This window comes from Gossypium hirsutum, chromosome D07 (genome assembly GCF_007990345.1).
Source record: "Gossypium hirsutum isolate 1008001.06 chromosome D07, Gossypium_hirsutum_v2.1, whole genome shotgun sequence".
Lineage (NCBI taxonomy): Eukaryota > Viridiplantae > Streptophyta > Magnoliopsida > Malvales > Malvaceae > Gossypium > Gossypium hirsutum.
In genome coordinates this window covers 6,921,460-6,940,670 of record NC_053443.1, presented here as the reverse complement: position 1 = coordinate 6,940,670, position 19,211 = coordinate 6,921,460, and the positions used below count along the sequence as shown (strand labels likewise).

Sequence of the window (19,211 nt, the reverse complement as noted above, 5' to 3'; positions counted from 1 at the left end):
GGAGAAGCTTGAAAGCTTGTATGCTTCGAGGTCGGGCAATAACAAGTTATTTTTGCTGAAGAAAATGATGGCGCTGAAATATAAAGAAGGAATGTCTATAGCTGACCATGTTAGTGAATTTCAGAGTATGATGAATCAGTTGCTTGGTATGGGTGTCAAATTTGATGACGAGATTTTAGGACTTTGGTTGCTTGCTACTCTACCAGACTCTTGGGAGACCTTTCGAGTCTCACTCATTAATTCTGCCCCACAGGGTATTATTACTTTGGATTTGGCTAAGAGTGGTGTGTTGAATGAAGAGGTTAGAAGAAGATCTCAGGGTTCTACATCACAGTCCGAGGTGTTGGTTATCGAGAACAGGGGGAGAAACAGAGACAAAGATGGAAAGGGTAGAGATAAAAGCCGAAGCAAGTCAAGATCGAGATACAAGAATCTTGAGTGTCATCATTGTGGTAAGAAAGGCCATATCAAGAAATATTGCTTCAAGTGGAAGAAAGAGAACAAAAGTGGTGGTGATAAACACGACCGGAATGACGATGAAAAATCCGAGCGTGTTGCTACTGTTACTCGTGAAGATTTGTTAGTTATTTGTGATCAGAATTTGGTCAACCTAGCATGCGACGAGACTAGTTGGGTGATTGATACTGGTGCATCACTTCATGTCACGTCGAGGAAGGAATTCTTCACATCTTATACTCCTGGTGATTTTGGGGTATTGAAGATGGGTAATGATGGTTTGGTTTCGGTTATTGGTATGGGAGATGTTAGCTTGGTAAGTAACAATGGAACAAAGTTAACTCTCAAGGATGTCAGACATGCACCGGATGTCCGTTTGAATTTGATTTCTGCAGGAAAGCTTGATGATGAGGGATTTTGTAACACATTCAGTGAAGGGCAGTGGAAGCTGACTAAAGGCTCCTTGGTTGTGGCTCGAGGAAAGAAGAGCTCAAATTTGTACTTGATGCAAGCTTTGACTTCTCGAGAGACGGTGAATGTGACACTGAATGACAACTCAACTGAGTTGTGGCATAAACGACTCAGTCACATGAGTGAGAAGGGGCTTAACTATTTAGCGAAGAAGAATCAACTTTCAGGTTTAAAGAATGCTACACTGAAGAATTGTGCTCATTGTCTAGCAGGAAAGCAGAAAAGAGTTTCATTTAGAAGCCATCCTCCTCATAGGAAATCAGAGTTGCTAGAGTTGGTCCATTCAGATGTTTGTGGTCCGATAAAAGTAAGATCACATGGTGGTGCACTTTACTTTGTGACTTTCATTGATGATTGTTCAAGAAAGCTATGGGTTTACACTTTGAAGTCTAAAAATCAAGTCTTTGAGGTGTTTAAACAGTTTCAAGCATCAGTTGAAAGGGAAACTGGGAAGAAGTTGAAGTGCATTCGTACTGATAATGGTGGCGAGTACACAGGGTCGTTTCATGAGTATTGTCTGCGACAGGGAATCAGACATCAGAGAACACCACCAAAGACTCCACAGTTAAATGGGTTAGCTGAAAGAATGAACCGAACATTGATTGAGAGAGTCAGATGTTTGTTGTCAGATGCAAAGTTACCAAGATCGTTTTGGGCTGAAGCTTTGAATACAGTGACACATGTGATAAATCTGTCTCCTAGTGTTCCTTTGAAAGGTGATGTGCCAGATAGAGTTTGGTTTGGTAAAGACGTGTCATATGATCACCTACGTGTGTTCGGTTGTAAAGCATTTGTTCATGTTCCAAAGGATGAAAGATCCAAGTTGGATGCCAAGGCTCGACAATGCATTTTTATTGGTTATGGTCTAGATGGTGAGTTTGGTTATAGACTCTATGATCCAGTTCAGAAGAAACTCGTGAGAAGCAGAGATGTTGTCTTCATTGAGGATCAGACCATTGATGACATTGATAAGACGGAGAAAGTGGATTCACAAGGTAGTGGTGACTTGATCGATGTGAATCCGGTTCCCCTAGACTCTTCACCAGATCCTATCCAGGATGTTGTGCATGGTGATGTTAGTGGTGACCATCAGACTATAGGTGACTTTGATACTCCCATGGATGATGTTGTGAATGATCAACAACAAGCACCTATAGCTCCACCAGCAGTTCCACTTCGAAGGTCTTCCAGAGATCGACGATCTTCTGTCAGGTATTCTCCTGATGAATATGTTCTTTTGACTGACGGGGGAGAACCTGAATGTTATGAAGAGGCTATGGAGAGTGAATGCAAAGATCAGTGGGTTGAAGCGATGAAAGTCGAACTTCAATCCTTGCATGAGAACCATACTTTTGAATTGGTGAAACTGCCTAAAGGCAAAAGAGCTTTGAAGAATCGGTGGGTTTACAGGTTGAAGCAAGAAGAGAAGTCTTCATCTCCACGATACAAAGCTAGATTGGTCGTCAAGGGTTATACTCAGAAAAAGGGGGTTGATTTTGAAGAAATATTTTCTCCGGTTGTGAAGATGTCCTCTATCAGAACTATACTGAGTTTGGCAGCTTGTTATGACCTAGAGGTTGAACAAATGGATGTGAAAACTGCTTTTCTTCATGGTGACTTGGAAGAAGAGCTTTACATGGAGCAGCCAGAGGGTTTTGTTGCACAAGGGAAAGAGGACTATGTGTGCAGATTGAAGAAGAGCTTGTATGGTTTGAAGCAAGCTCCAAGGCAATGGTACAAGAAGTTTGAGTCTGTTATGGGGGAGCAAGGCTACAAGAAGACTACTTCTGATCATTGTGTGTTTGTTAAGAGATTCTCTGGTGATGATTTTATTATTCTTTTGCTCTATGTTGATGATATGCTTATTGTTGGTCAGAATGCTTCTAGAATTGAGAAGTTGAAACAAGAGTTGAGTAAATCCTTTGCAATGAAGGATTTGGGGCCAGCAAAGCAAATTCTTGGCATAAGACTGACACGTGATAGAAAGGCCAAGAAATTATGGTTATCACAAGAGAGGTACATTGAGAAAGTACTTCAAAGGTTTAGTATGGACAAAGCTAAAGCGGTGAATACTCCCTTTGCTATGCACTTTAGATTGAGTGTTAAGCATAGTCCTTCCACAGAAAAGGAGAAGGAAGAGATGCAGAAAATTCCTTACTCTTCAGCCGTGGGTAGTTTGATGTACGCAATGGTTTGCACGAGACCAGACTTGGCTTATGCCGTTGGTACAGTTAGTCGGTTTCTTTCTAATCCAGGGAGAGAGCATTGGAATGCAGTGAAGTGGATTATGAGATATCTTCGTGGCACTTCCAACATGAAACTTTGTTTCGGCAATGAGAAACCTGTTCTTGTTGGGTATACAGATTTAGACATGGCCGGAGACATTGACTCGAGGAGATCTACTTCAGGTTACTTAATCACTTATGCAGGGGGAGCTGTGGCATGGCAATCGAGACTGCAAAAGTGTGTTGCATTGTCCACCACCGAATCAGAGTTCATTGCAGCAACCGAAGCGTGTAAGGAGATGCTTTGGATGAAGAAGTTTGTGCATGAGCTTGGTTTTACTCAGGAGAAGTATGTCCTGTACTGTGATAGCCAGAGTGCTATTCATCTTGGTAAGAACTCAACTTTTCATGCTAGATCTAAGCATATTGATGTGAGGTACCATTGGATACGAGATGTTCTTGAAGCTAAGCTGTTAGAGCTTGAGAAGATACACACTAATGATAATGGTGCTGATATGTTGACGAAGGCCTTACCAAGAGGAAAGTTTGAAGCATGTTGTTTGACCTCCGGTATGGAGGCATTCCCCACATAGTTGGAGGGGGAGATTTGTTGGGTATGGGTCCCACTATGTGGGAAACCCATATTTTATGCTATAATGTTTTGTCCCTTCTTTGGTTTTGTCAAAAAGCCACTTTGGGGGTTTTTTTAACGGGTGTTGGGCAAAAATTTTAGCAGGAGAGCAAAAAAAAAAAATATCTCAAATTAAAACAGAGAGAAAGAGAGAAGAAAATTTCAGTTTTTCAAGCTTGGTGCAGCAGTGATCAACTCTTCGATCGAAGGTCCATCCGTGGTTCGATTGAGCTGATTTTTGGACAGCAGCTAGGTGATAAGGTGTTCTTGACTTTGTACGGTCGGATTTTTCATCCGAGTCTTGTAGCGTCGGAAATACCCATTTTTCAGCAGCTACGTTTTTGGTGATGTTCTCTCATTTTTCTCTCTTTTGCTAAAGATTACATATTGTTAGCCTTGTCGGAGTTGAATGCTTGTTGTAGGCTTGATATTGTGATCTTGTAGTCGAACATTTGATGATAGTAGAGCTCTTTATCGGACTCTAAAGTCCCGTGGTTTTTTACCCTTGATTTAAAGGGGTTTTCCACGTAAAAATATCGGTGTCTCTATTTATTTTTGTTGTGGTTGCATTAGTTGATTTGTGGTTGATTAAGGTTGCTAGAGAACATATCTTGTACTATTGTGCTTGCCATAATTTTTGACAGGAGTTATAAGGAGAGAAAGAATACCGGTTGTGCTTTCGCTTTGTTTCGGTTGTTCGGTTTCTTCCCAACAGTTCAGTGTGAGTTCCATCACATGACAACCAAAGCAACCCATAAACATATTAATTACTCAAAATTGTAAATTCTAAATAAAATAAAATAAAATAAATCGGAAAATTCAAATTTACAATTCAATTACTCAAATCCAACCGTATTGATGCCACTACTACACGCACAAAGCCCACCAATAATTACACTAAAAAACGAAACCGCTTTATTTTCAAAACGTAAACCAAAAACTACGGAACTGTTACATAAAAAAGCTGCAAGTCTTTTGCTTTGATTTCTCTTAGAAATAATAATAATTAAAAAAACCAATAATGGTTCGTGTTAGTAATTCCATTGTCGTGTTTGTGAACACCATGTTATTGTTACTAGGATTAATTTCCTTGTTTCTCGGGATTTATTTCGTCATCGTCAACAACGGCAGCAACAGCAGTAGCCATTGCCGGAAAGTTTTAACAAATCCATTGCTGATACTTGGTGGGTTCTTAGCCACAGTTTCTTTGTTGGGTTAATCGGTTCATTGTTTAAGAACAGCTGTTTCATGTTCGTTTACTTGGGTGTCATGTTACTGTGCCTCATCGGTTTCACTGTCTTCGTGTTCTTGATCACCAACAATGACGCTGGGAAAGTGTTTTCAGAGAAAGAATTTTTCGTTAAGGAACGTAAAACAATGGATTTCTCGCACTGGTTACAAAATCATTTCGTTAATGATAAGAATTGGAATCGGATTAAGAGTTGTTTGATTGATGCTAGGGTTTGTACCAGTGGAAGAAATGCTAATGGAGTTAATTATAACCTCTCCCTGCAATACAGGTACATACATACACATATATGTTTGTTGAGTGCGAGTGTTTGCTTTGGAGTGTTTTAACTCTCAATAGAGATTTCGTTTTCGGAGTGTATATGCTATGTTTTAATTTGGATTTTCTCCCAACTTCACAAGAAGCTTTCGATGGATTCATGAAGTTTAATAGGAATGTCTTGATCCACCTAAGAAATATTTTTAAGGTAAGCAAGTGTTCTTACCCACCAAAGCCAAATGATAAAAACATTTTTTTAATGAATCGAAACATTTTCACTAAATTTCGTGGACCTATCCAAGACTCTCTGTGAAGTCAAAAGATAAAATTTTAAAATTAAAATCGAAGATAAACCCTGAAAATAATACCTCTGTTGAGGGTCTCAGACACTCTAAAGTAGACACTACCGCCAACAATGTTCTTATTCTGCGTTGGTTATTTGATTTGTGAATCCTCACTTAGGGTGGGTGCTGCAATCCACCAAGTTCATGTGGGTTCAAACCAAAGAATACAACATTTTGGGAAGTACCGAAATCTGGTGCAGCCACATCGGACCCTGACTGCAAAACATGGAGAAACAACCCATGGGAGTTATGCTATGATTGTAACTCATGCAATAGTGGGATACTAGCCAACTTGAGAAAGGAATGGAGGTCATTAGCTTTCATCAATATAATTCTAGTTGTTTTCCTCTTCTTCGTTTATTCTATTGGTTGCTGTGCCAGGAGAGGCAATCACAAAACTAACAATAAATATATCAGGGGCTTTGCTTAATTATTATTATTATTATATGTAATTACAATTTTAGTCACTGATCATGTTCTTGAATTTGTCTGTTGCCTTTTGAAAAGATTTTGGATGATTTGAGATTCATTCACCCGTGTTATTTATCGTTTTTGAATCAATTCGTTCTTAATGGAGTAATTTTACTTTTTTGTGAAAATTGGATGCAGAGCGAGTGAATTTCCTTTCTTTTTTTTTTTTCGGATAATTGGTATAGGGCTATTATTATGATTGTTTGCGTGACATGACATTCACCCACTTCACTATATGAAATTATCAATTTATCTTTATATATATAAACTATTAACACGGTAAAAATGTAATAATGTAATATAAAAAATCATATATTTTATGTTTAAATAATTTTTTAAAAGTTATGTTTAAATAATTACTTCACTTTTAAAATATTAAAAATATTAAAGGTAAATAGTAAAATTTAAATGGGAGAGATAATGAATGTATCTAATTTCCTTAGATAGTAATTTTCAAAATTATATATTAATAGTGGAGACAAGCGTTCCAACAATATAGTGGTGATGGAATTAGCAATATTCGCTCCCGTTCTACTCTATTACTATCTCTGAAAAAAAGTACATTGCACTCTCAAAAAAGAAAACTTAAATTTAAACCATAAAAATAATAGTTAGTAATGAAAATCATAAATCTCAAAAATTAAATTAAATTTATAAAACCATCAAACCGACATAGAAAATACCTTAATTTTTAAAAATAATCCTAATGACTAATAAGTGTCTCTTTGCTAGGATATTGCGACTTGGCGTGTAAACTAACCGTGTTTAAGATGAATTAGGGGTAGCTAAGAAACTATATATTCGGTTTATTTCGGGATTCAAAAAAAAAAAAACCCCATATCTTTCGTCAAGGGAGAAGCTAAAGTTATATATATATATATGCCTTCTCTTGAAAAATAGCATTAAATGTGTTTGGTCTCTTTCATTATTTTTAAGATTTAATGTTCAATTAACTTAATTTATAATTTTTTGAGAGTGTTAAAATTTATTTTATTCGAAAAGTATGAACTTTTTGTCGACTGGGTTCAAGTACGAAAATTAATAAATAAATTTAATCAAGCTTGAACTTGAGTAGCTTGATTATATCTCAAACCAAGTTTGAACTTAAAAATTGATGTTCGATCAAGCTTGAGTCAAGTTCCGAACTTCGAATTTCAAGCCAAGCTTGAACTTAACAGTATTTGAACTCAAATTGGCTCGATTGCACCTGATTTACGTATTTTTAGGAAAAGATGAACATTAATGAAAGAATTAGAAGAGATTATTCCAAGAAAAAGATGTGATCTAAGCAAACAATGCACATTCATATTTCAATTTCTCTTTGTGCATTCATAATATACCTTCCCATGATTCAATCAACAAATAATTATTCCGCACCGGGAAGAAACTTGGTGCTGGTCGTACCAAAACGTTTAGCAGCTGCCGGAAACACATTAGACGGCGACAAGATCTCCACCAACGAAAAGTTGTATGAATCACTTCCGAGTCGACTCTGTAACCACCCTTTTCGTCCCGAGAACCCGTCGGCAACAACCCAACAGTTGTTGAAACCGAGACTCGCTAATGTTCTAGCCACTGTTTTTGCTGAATCACAGTAGCTGAACATTCAAAAGATTAGTTTTTGTTAGTATGGATTTGTTTGTAAATGCAATTGAATTCATGAGATGGGGGGGATTGAAATAATAAGACACTTACGAATCCATGATTACAATGTTTGAGCTTTTGCTGATTTTCTTGAGATATGAAATCTTCAATGCTGCAATCTCTGCTTCTACTTTCTTTGTATTTCTCACTAAGCTTCTTAACTTGCTTGGCAACTCTTCCAAACTGAAATGGTGAAAGCATTAAATTGATGGTTTGAAACAATCCAAACAACATTTACATGGTGATTTGACCCTGTATTTCTAGAACCGGACCGGATCGGTTAGACTAGGAATTGGTTAAGATACCACTCCAGAGAGAGGCAAATGACTAATTGATCCACGAACCAATACGGACTAGGACTAGTACAGAAAAAAACAAAAAAACCAATTGACCCGCAAACCAGAACTAACAGCTTGAACTGAGAAAAAAAATTCAGTAAAACTGATAGTCGGACTATTTCAACTACTGGTTTGGTTCCAAAAGCAAAGGGGAAAATCAAGATTTGTTTATCAAGACTCTCATATTCCTGTCGGATACATACTCTGTATCTGACTCTCATATTTAACCTCGAGTAACATACTACTAGGCGGCATTGGTCTTTCGAAAAAGAAATGAACGTACCTGTGTCAGATACCTATATACTCTAATCTGAGTAAACAGAAACGAACATACCCTTATTAGGTGCATATATTCATATCCGGCTCTCATACTCAACCCTAAGTAACAGAGTATTAGGCAGCATGTGTCTACCATGGTCACATACAATCATAGAGATGAATACATTCAACTCGATGTCTGACATGAGTTACTCAATTTTGTTATATATACATATATATTTAAAATATGTGTGGGATCCGGATTACTTACGGAATAGCAACCATCCTGTTCTTAGCACTGGAGGGAAGGCGGGGGACACCGGCCCTATCCTTGTCCTTCTCCGACCGAATATCAATCATAACATAATTTTGTGTAGAGATTAAATCAAGAGCTTGAGCCGGTGTAAGATCACCTAAACAACAACAACAACAAACAAGCAACATTTCAACATTTCTTCTCTTAAAGTATCGGGTTCGGGTGAATATCAGATAAAAGCATAATCAAATTTCTAAGTTTTTCCATGTATTGCATATGGGGTAGTTGGAGAAAAATGAAAATTCCGAAGTATATGTCATGCTATAAGCAATGACCACCTTTGTAACCACGAAGGTTATAAGAGATGAAAGACCAAATGGGAGGAATGAGGAGATATGCAACAAATAATGCACCACCAGTTGCTACAATTGTTATTGGCTCTGCAGATGTGATGCTTTCCATTGTTGAAGAAGCTATAGGCTTGGCTACTTCAATCACCTTTGTGGTTTGTTTCGCCGCGTCCGCCGCGGTCTGCAACCAACACCGAGCCGGTAAATGATGTTTTACTCAGAAATTTGTGCAAGAAGTTGCTTATATTAAAAACAGTTACCTCAAGTAAAATGAAATGTCGGAGCAACATAGGTTATTACACCCTCTTACAAGCCTAGGATCCTTCTTTTTGGTAAAAAGATCTTTTTAGTTCCTCTCAATTTCCAAATTAAGCAAATAGGTCCCTCTCAAAAATTTTGGAGCAATTTAATCTCTGTCAATTTTGAAAGTGAGCAACTAAGGACAATGTTAATGTCTTTCGTCAATTGTACAATTTTGGTTGATATAGTAATAAATTTAGCCTTCAATGTTTATATATTTTGTCATTTTGGTCTTAATTCTAAAGAATTCAATAAATTCAGCCTCAATATTTATACAAGTTGCGGGTTAAATTTGTTACATTAGGACCAAATTGATAGGATATATAAACTTCGAGGGCTAAATTTATTATTATACCAATCAAAATTATATACAATTAATAGAAAACATTAAGGTCATGATTAATTGTACTTAGCCACTCACTTTTAAAATTGACAAAGATTCTGTTACTTCAATTTTTTAGAGAGACAAATTTGCTCAATTGAGAAGGACTAGAGAGATATTTTTACCTTTTGTTTTTCGCCCTTCCTTCCTCACTGTGCTTTGTACACAATTCAATCTTTAAAGCCTATTGCAGCACAGCCTTATTTAACATTCAAGTGCATGAACGTATAGAAAGGCGTATTGTACTATCCAATCAGAGCCCCCAAAATTTTGAGAAATTTTGATTTCTCCCTTAAAGTTTTAAAAAAAATTTAATTAGGCCCCTCAATTTTTTTTAAATTCTCATTTTATCTTTAAATTTTTTTTTTTTGAAAATTTTAATTAAGCTCTCTTAAAATTTTTGAAAATTTTTATTTATCTCACAAAAATTTTAATATTTTTAATTAGACCCAATTTTTTTAAAAAATTATTCTAACCCTTAAAATTTTTGAAAATTTTACTAAACCTCCAAATTTAGTCCAAAGATTCTCCGCTTAATCCAATTCGAAGTGAGTATCCAAAGCTAAAACTTTTCAAACATAATCAAAATACAGTCTTTGGCTTTGCATTCAACATTGAGAAATTGAAAGAAAAGAGTTAGAGATGAAACCTTAGCAGCACTAAGAACAGGTTCAGTGTCAAGACCAGTGCCTTGAAATGCTTCTTGCGCTTTCTTTGAAGCTTCAGATATAGCTGGAGAAGCCACTTTCAATGCTTCTTCTCCAGCTTTCTGAGCAATAGGTACCCCAGCATCTATGGCTGGTTTCAATACTTTCCCTACAACATCAAATATCTGTTGTGCAACATCCAAGGCACTTGAACTGGCTTCTTGAACTTGATCAATGGTTTTCTCCACCTGTAATGAAAGAACCAAAACATAAAACAAAACATTGTTCAATCACTATTTTGACAGCAGTTTGGAATTCTTACTTCATTGAGAGATGAAATAATTTGTTCTTTGCTAAGATTGATAGCTTTGGCTTCATGGGGAGGTGAAAATAAAGCCAATAAAGAGATAGCTGTGGATGTTGGGAGTGATAGAGAGATGGGTTTGGGTTGTTGGGGTTTTAAAGAAGGTTTGGTTGAGATTATGGATGATGGTACTGAAGGAGAAGGTGGTGATGGTGATGGTGGTGGAAGAGAAAGCCTTGCAGTGGGTGAAACTCGGATAGCCATCTGCACTGCCATTGAAGAAGACCAGTTTAGAGCTTTGGGTTTTGGTTGTTGCAGTGTAAAGTTTTGAAGCAGACATGCACTGTTAAAAATGTTTGGTCAATGAAGAGTTAGAGCCTTTGAGGATTGTGTGATGAGAAATAAAAGGATGAAGATTGAGGGGAGAAAGTGGAAACCAATATGTCCAAATTGGAATAATTCTTTGTGGTTGGACCCATCATATCTTACAAGACATTGCAAAGGTTTCATTGGAGCCACTAGTGTCTCTCCAACATGGCATTGCCATAGCATCCCGTTTTCCCCGCTTTATCTTCCACTGCCACTTCTATTACATTGCCATCAAGTGAACAAGATTAAGTGGTAATTTGTCTTAACAAATTCAATATCAATATAAGTACATAATTCTTCTGTTTGTTTTCTCTTCCAATCTATGCATTGCTTTTATATTTCCTTTGGGTAGATTTTGATGATGAAATTTACTAAAAAGGAGGAACTGTAATATCTTGAAAAGTTCGTATTTTTGCTGAAAATCAGTATTTCAATTCGTTCATCCATAAATTTACCTAAAAATCCGACTTTGCATTTGTTATTTGGATATCCAATTCCGTATTGGTTACAAAATATAATCAAACTTAGTCCAAAGTTTACACAAACTAATAAATAATATACAAATATCAATAAAACAATTTCTAAAATTAAATAGAATAATTAATAATAATTTTAAATATCTTTAAAAAAATTTATCAGAAACATATATCTCATTTATTATCATCTTATTCTCTTAAATCTTATTCTTTTATATTCATAAACTTAACTGAACAATAATATCGAGTCATCAGAATTTCTAGAACACACGTTGTAATATCATAATGTTATAATAATTATTATACATAATCAATTTAATTATATAACAATTGATATATTATATGTCTTTAAAAGTGTATGTATACTACTTTTATAATATAATATGTACTAAAGATAATTATGCCACGTTACAAAATAAATTCATATTATAATATTTAGTTTGACTATATAAATATTAGTTAATTTTTTGTTTAAAATAATTTAACTAATTGAGTTGATCAAATGATAAAAGTAATAATCACAAATCTATAAATTATGATGATTTTATCTAATTGTTCGGTTAAGTTTACGAACACAGAAGAATAAAATTTAAGAGAAGCTACATGAGATTTAAGATAATATATAATAAGTTACATAAGATCTATTTTTTGATCATTTTTAAGCATATTTAAATTCATTGTATTTATTATTAAATGTTATACTTAATTGGGTAAACTATTAAAATAGTCACTTTTGTTTGCTTCAGGTTACATTTTAGTCACATATGTATGAAATGTTATGTTTTAGCCACTTACATTATCGCGTTGTAACATTTTAGTCACTCAGCCGTTAATTGATATTAACGGTGTAATGGTAAAATGACATGGCACATTAAATCATCATTTTAAACGAAAATTTTAGGTTAAATTCTACAATTGGACCTTATATTTTTTCATTTTGAGCAATTTACTTTTTATATTCCATGCTCTTTTAACTTTCCTTTTTTTTTCCTTTATTTTCCATTCTCTTCTATTTTTTCCTCTGTTTTTCTCCCTTCCTTATTTCTATTAACATAGTTTTTCTATGTTTTAAAACTAGTCCATTGCGAGACGAACTAAGTCATCTCCTAGCTTTCTACTGAACGGCCTTCTCTCATATCCTCGAATCCCGAATTGCTTTGAGTGTAGGCTTAAACAAAATAAACCAATTGCACTGAATGAAAACTTTTCTTAACTTCTAGTGGAAAAGTTAAATCTCTTATAGAATCAGAAATTATGAGCTTTTCTGAAAAAGTAGAATTTATTCTAAAAATAAATTGCCACTATTTTTCAACAGAATAACAACGCTCGTACAAGAGTTCTAGTTGAACAATGATTAATTAAATAACAGTATTTTAATATCCTTATTGAGACTAGGGTTTGCCACCCCCTTAACATGAGACTGAGTTTTGAGGGTATAATTATGTATTATTCATACTTTTATCCAACTCAATGATTACTTTCAATTTCTCAAAATATTATTTGTTTTCAATTAAATCATTTTCTCAACTCAATTATATAACCACACTCAATTAAATAACAGTTTAATTTCTTATATCAAATATTTGATATATAATAACTCAATAAGAGAATGTAGAAAAAGCATCCAAACGGAATCAAAATTTCATAAAATGGCTACCACCTGCTTATTCCTGTAATATATATTGATGTGATCATGTAGTTTTAGATATTCACACGAAAAGGAAAAAGAAAAATCCATGATTTAAAGAGTAACATTATGATATTTACGATCGATATGACTGCAATTTAAATCTGGAACCCAAATCAACCATGTCACCTAAACATTAAAACCAGAAAAATCTTTGGTTACATAGATAAACGAACGCCTAGAAAATCCAGGGCTGACCTAGCCATTACTGTAGAAAACTCATTGAAGCTAATCACACCATCGCCATCCGCATCAGCCTCTCTGATCATCTCCGTTAACTCTCGGTACGATAAAGGTTGCCCCATTTTAGCCATACAACCCGCCAATTCCGCCGGTGTGATGTAACCGTTACCGTCACGATCGAACAAATGAAATACCTCCATGAGTTGCTCTTGATTTACAAGTACCTGTTCATTCATATGAGGTACAATGGCATTCGCTAATTCTTCAAACTCCACTGCACCATTGCCATTAGAATCCATGTTGGCCAATAGAACATGGATTTGATCCCCCGTCGGTTTAAGTCCTAACGACCGGAGCAACGCCGCCAGCTCCAAAATCGTAAGGCTGCCATCGGAATCCATGTCGAACCTCGTGAAAATGTCCTTTAATTGATTGAGTTGCTCCACATGCATTGCCACCATCTTCAAACCCCCTAAATTCGTAACACTAATTACCAATTTATACAACAACAACGACAACAAATTGGAAATTTGTTTATAAGATAATTGATGTTAATGTCTTAAAGATGGCGGCCTTAGCCAGCAATGGAGGAGAAGAAGAAGCGATTTGAATGTAAGAAAAAATTAAGTTTGGATGAAATGTTTTGCTTTTTAGACATTTTTGGGAAATCGATAATCTGTTAGGAACATGAGGTGTAAATTCGGAGATTGAATATAGAAAAATTTGTGGTTCACGTAATCTTAATTACCATATAATTATATCATACAAATTTATTAAACCCAATTAAGAATTACTTGTATATATTTTTAAAAAACATTTTTATATTGGGTAAATTACACTAGTAGTCATTCAGTTATTACTATCTTTCTTTCTTAGTCATTTAATTAAGAAAAGTTACAAAATGATCACATCATTATTTAATTTTGTCTTTTTTTGTCACCAATTGACAAATGGTGACAACTTTTAAAATTGGAAAAAAATAATAACTTTAACCCTCAACATTTATAAGTTATGTCAATTTAGTCCTGATTCTAAAAAATTTAACTCTCAACATTTATACATTCTGTAATTTGCTCTCTCTCTTTTGCAGCTTTGTTTTTCTTTGCGGTTTTGAGGGCTAATTGTAAAATAATGAGAAAATATAAAAAATATGATTTTGGATTTTTTTGGTGTTTCGATTTTTTGTATATGTTTAATCAAATTTAGCTGTTAATTTTATTTTTTTAGCGTTTTAGGTGAAAAGGTCACAAAGAAAAGGAAAACTACAAAAAGACCAAACTATACAATGTGTAAATGTTGAGAGTTAAGATTTTTTTAGAACCAATACTAAATTGACACAATGTATAAATATTGAGGGTTAAAGTTGTTATTATGCCAATTTTAAAAGTAGCCACCGTTAGTCAACTGGTGACCAAAAAAGACAAAATTGAATAGTTAGGTGACCATTTTGTAACATTTCATAGTTGGGTGATCAAAAATAAAATTTACTAATAATTGGGTGACTATTAGTGTAGTTGTGCATTGTATTTTATTAAATTTATGGAAAACAATCTATTAATTTTAAGAATCATAAATCTATATTATTATGTAACTTTTTATTAAGTTGGTGTTACGAGTCAAATTATGAAATGATAAAATATTTAAAACAAAAATAGATTATATAGATAATTTATTTTATTTTAAAATAAAATAAATCGTTCTTCTAAAAAGAATTTGGGGTTGTGTACATAAAATTCTAAGATTTTAATTTTACAAAATTGACTTCATCAATAATTATTATTTTTAAAAAATTATAAATTTTTATATTAGTTTTTCTTTCTTCAGTTCACAATGTAGCATAAGATTTGTACTTTTTAGACGTTATGTTAATCTATGATCATATGATGTTAAGCATTTGATAATATTTTTTTAAATAACTAAAGTAAGACATAATATAGAAAATGTCATTAAGAGTTATTGTTTTCTTTTTAATTATTCATATTGGAAATTAACAACTTCTTCTTTTTTAAGTAATTAAGTTACTTTTTTTTTCAACTTTCACAATGTATCACAAAAACCATTAAACTTTTTCAAATAAAGCAAGTGAGCCCCTACTTTTTGTTTCCACTCAATTGGGTACTTGAACTTTCAAAATGCATTAAAAAAGCCCTTAAAATTTTTCAAAAAAGAAGAAGAAGAAATTAAACTCCTAATTTTTATTGCACTCAATTAGGTACTTGAATTGTAAAATGCATCAAAAAGGCTCTTTAGCCATTAACTTTAACAGTTAACTGTTAAAGTTAACTGTCCCTAATTTTTTTAATTAAAGCCACCCCGTGTCACAACCACGGCATGACATGTGGCAAAAAATTATAAAAAATAAAAATCAATAAAAGTTATAAAAAATTAGAAAAAAAATTTATAAAGATCGTAAAAACATTATAAAATGCATTAAAAAGACCCTTTAACAGTTAAAGTTAATAAACCCCAGTTTTTTTCAGTTAAAGTCATCATGAATCGCAATACAGTATGACATGCGACCAAAAATGATAAAAGAAAATAAAAATTATAGAAAAATTATAAAATGCTTCTTTTAGTACGATATTTTTATAATTTTTTAACTAATTTTATATTTCTTTACATTTTTTATAATTTTCTTACGACTTTATAAAATTTTATAATTTTTTTTACTATTTTTATAAAAAAATTCTAATTTTTAATAATTTTTTAATATTTTTAATTAAAATTTAATCATTTTTATAACTTTTATTTTTTATCATTTTTGTCACATGTCATGTTGTGGTTGTGACATATGGTGGCTTTTATTGAAAAAAATTAGGGACAATTAACTTTAACAGTCAACTGTTAAAGTTAACGGTTAATGTAACAGCCCGATTTTGACCCTAATCGGAACAGTAGTTTCGGGACCACAAATCCGAGTCTGAAAAATATTTTAATATTATTTTCTATGTTTATTATGTGTGAATTTACTTGTGTGAAAATTTCATGCTTTAATTTTGTCGTTTGAGTGTCCGATTAAATAAAAGGATTAAATCGCGTAAAATAAAAATTTTGTGGTTATTTTTAGAAGGGCTAAATAGTGGATGTTCTTTTAATATGGAGGTTTTATGTTGCAATTTTGCCATCTAGTAAATTAATGGACGGCATATGGTTATTATATATAGTTTTATATTATTTATAAAGGTTATAATAATAAAATATATATTATAAAGTTATTATAATAAAAACAAAACATAAAAAAAAGTGGCCATTTTCATCTTTTTGTGCCGAATGAAAAGAGAAAGAAAATAAGAGAACCAAGCTAGGTATTTGGCCCTTGTTCAAGAAAATTAAGGTATGTTTCGGTTTCGGTTTTTGATAATTTTTACGTTTTTGAGATTGTTGCTTCGTGATCTTCGAAACCCATGTATTAATTTTGAGAATTGTGGATAATTTTGAAATGTTTCACTGATGAATGCTTGAGTTTTATGATGTTAGTAGGTGGAAAATAAATATATGTTGTTAGATTTTCATGTTATAATTAGAAATTTTTGATAAAAATGTGTATTAAGGACTAAATTAAGAAAAGAGTAAATTGAGGGATTAAAATGTGAAATAAATGACATGCAAGGACCTATATGAGATTAAGGAATATTCGGCCAAACTATAGTGCAATTGATTTGGAATATTTTGTGTTTTTGTACAAATTGGACTAAATTGTAAAAGTGTTAAATGTTAGGGGTAAATTTGTAATTTTCCCATTTATGTGTTTTTAGGCTAAATTGAATAGAATGGTGTTTAAATAAGCTTAATTTGAATATGTTTAGATCAAAAATTAAAGAAATCAGATTTGGATCGGGGAAAGACAAAAGTGGTTGAGTAGCCGATTTAATAGTCGACGATATCCGAGGTAAGTCTATAAGCATATAAATGTCGTTAAATTTGATAATATATATATATGTTACATGTTGGATGGAATTTTTGTGAATATATTTTTGTATGGCCGAATGTATATTGAGCAAAGGAGCTATATTCGAGTTCGATTCGATCGAGATACGTTGTCCGAAAGTCCGGTACGAACCTTAGGAATAGATAGGATACATATTTCATGACATAGGATTTCCGATATGTGTTATCGTGTAAGACCACGTCTAGGACGTTGGCATCGACTTGTGTTTACGTGTAAGACCCTGTCTGGGACAGTGGCATCGATATGTGATTACATGTAAGACCACGTTTGGGACGTTGGCATTGTACGAGTTTCTGACTATCCGCGTATCTTTTTTTAATTCCGAGTGGTTCAACGGGCAATGTTAAGTGATGACCGAATGTGAAATCGAATTAATAATGTTCAGGTATGTATTTATATCATGCTATGAAATTAAAGGTAAGTTGTATATTGAATTGATGATTCAAAGTTGATTGATATATGAATAATGTGTGAGCATGTTCGTAATTATAAGTGATTTGGTGGTATAGGGAGACCGGCCTATTATTGTAGTTTTAAATTATAAAATGTTAAGTATACAAGAAATTGAGTATTTGTGCATTAAGTTTTATAAAGTTCAATGTTTACTTATATTTGATTTGGTCGGCTTGGTAAAGTAGTTTGATATTAACGTTAAAAAAGAAAAAAAATGAAAAAATGAATAAGGTTTGCTTATGACTTACTAAGCTTAAATAGCTTACTGTGTGTATATTGCTTTTCGTTTATAGATTTTGGAAGTTGGTTACGAGCTCGGGGACCGTCAGCAAAGTCTATCACACTATCGACATCTTTTGGGTACTTTGATAAATTTTTGAATTCGATATTATGGCATGTATAGGCCTGCTTATGTTTTTGGTTAATTTTGGAACATGTATATAAATGGCCATGCGAAAATGGCTCATCTTATTTTGAACGAGTTTGGTGTTTATGCATATGGTTTTAATGGTCATGGAAATGGGGTTTATAATTTTGCATATTGAATTATGGTATAAGTTTGTGATATATATATAGTTTGGACTTGTTAAATTTGATTAAATGATTAGTATATGTATAATAGTTATGCATTGGATGATGGATTGATTTGGTTATGAGTTGAACCAATTTGTTACATATATGCTGTCCAATTTTGATGCTTAAATGCTGCTCAATTTGTTGTATATATGCTGTCCAGTTTTGGTGTAAAAATGCTGCTCAAACTGTTGTATATATGCTGCCCAAATTGTTGTATTTATGCTGTCCAAATTGATGTATAAAAGCTGTCCAAATAGGGTAGATTACTTATGTTGTAATATGTAGTATAGTTAGTAAATTGAAATGAAATAAATGTACTATCATGGATATTAAAATGACTTAAAATTAGAACAAATTAAAATTGGACTAAGCGCACATATTTATATTCTTTTATAATCTATGAACAAATCAACTATAACAAAAATTATTGACATATGAATGGGCATTTAATATTGATATACTTTCATATATAAAGAAATTAAATTGACCAAAAATAATTGTGTCAAATGATAACAATTATTTCCTTTTATTGTAACCTTAAATTGTTATATTATATAGCTTCGGTATTGTGAAAGTAATCCAAATATTTTCTTAATTAATTATTAACTTACCAAAATTTATATGTAATGTATCTTAAACTGCCAACATATAAGTTTCTTGAATCGGCTTTTTCTTTGACAAAAACTAAAATAAAAATACTATGGTCTTCAACATTATCTAAATTAGATCGGATCGATCGGTCGAATTGGGAATTGACTCGGGTCCCAATCCGTAAAAAAGTTTTAGATTAGTTGAGTCGTAACTCAGTACGGTCCAATTGAATTTGACTAAACACCGACAATTAAACTAATTTTTACAAATTTTTAATAATTTATTTAATTAAACCAATTAAATTTGTAAACTAGTAATCTAATTTATTCGGCCGATGTGTCTC

General features: G+C 33.1%; 3 protein-coding genes and 1 long non-coding RNA gene across 4 annotated transcripts; 2 read left to right on the top strand and 2 right to left on the bottom strand.

Moving 5' to 3' along the window:
• Positions 1 to 4,829: 4,829 nt before the first annotated feature.
• Positions 4,830 to 6,064, top strand: LOC121219345 (tetraspanin-8-like). The gene is made up of 2 exons (XM_041097306.1): positions 4,830 to 5,303; positions 5,753 to 6,064. Exons 1-2 carry the CDS (start codon positions 5,032 to 5,034, stop codon positions 5,919 to 5,921), a joined length of 441 nt encoding a protein of 146 aa, XP_040953240.1. The 5' UTR covers positions 4,830 to 5,031; the 3' UTR covers positions 5,922 to 6,064.
• A 1,326-nt stretch (positions 6,065 to 7,390) lies between these two features.
• LOC107953360 (calcium sensing receptor, chloroplastic) lies at positions 7,391 to 11,087 on the bottom strand. The gene is made up of 6 exons (XM_016888652.2): positions 10,603 to 11,087; positions 10,283 to 10,528; positions 8,940 to 9,132; positions 8,617 to 8,758; positions 7,801 to 7,932; positions 7,391 to 7,703 (listed from the first exon to the last, which is right to left on the bottom strand). Exons 1-6 carry the CDS (start codon positions 10,858 to 10,860, stop codon positions 7,472 to 7,474), a joined length of 1,203 nt encoding a protein of 400 aa, XP_016744141.2. The 5' UTR covers positions 10,861 to 11,087; the 3' UTR covers positions 7,391 to 7,471.
• Positions 11,088 to 13,069: 1,982 nt separating this feature from the next.
• Positions 13,070 to 13,929, bottom strand: LOC107956537 (probable calcium-binding protein CML15). Its single transcript, XM_016892160.2, has one exon. The coding sequence runs from the start codon at positions 13,758 to 13,760 to the stop codon at positions 13,275 to 13,277; it is 486 nt and encodes a 161-aa protein (XP_016747649.1). The 5' UTR covers positions 13,761 to 13,929; the 3' UTR covers positions 13,070 to 13,274.
• A 2,608-nt stretch (positions 13,930 to 16,537) lies between these two features.
• LOC107956538 (uncharacterized) lies at positions 16,538 to 18,039 on the top strand. Its single transcript, XR_001700149.2, has 3 exons — positions 16,538 to 16,633; positions 17,106 to 17,188; positions 17,995 to 18,039. It is a non-coding gene; the product is annotated as an uncharacterized lncRNA (long non-coding RNA).
• Positions 18,040 to 19,211: the final 1,172 nt, after the last annotated feature.

Bases quoted from the DNA above. Each gene is read 5' to 3' on its own strand.
- LOC121219345 (XM_041097306.1), top strand. From the start codon at position 5,032: ATGTTCGTTTACTTGGGTGTCATGTTACTGTGCCTCATCGGTTTCACT. The intron at 5,304-5,752 runs GTACATACATAC...ATCCTCACTTAG, and splicing joins AACCTCTCCCTGCAATACAG to GGTGGGTGCTGCAATCCACC.
- LOC107953360 (XM_016888652.2), bottom strand. From the start codon at position 10,860: ATGGCAGTGCAGATGGCTATCCGAGTTTCACCCACTGCAAGGCTTTCT. The intron at 9,133-10,282 runs GTTTCATCTCTA...TGTTGGTTGCAG, and splicing joins CTGTTCTTAGTGCTGCTAAG to ACCGCGGCGGACGCGGCGAA. The intron at 8,759-8,939 runs GTGGTCATTGCT...GTTGTTGTTTAG, and splicing joins TAACCTTCGTGGTTACAAAG to GTGATCTTACACCGGCTCAA.
- LOC107956537 (XM_016892160.2), bottom strand. From the start codon at position 13,760: ATGGTGGCAATGCATGTGGAGCAACTCAATCAATTAAAGGACATTTTC.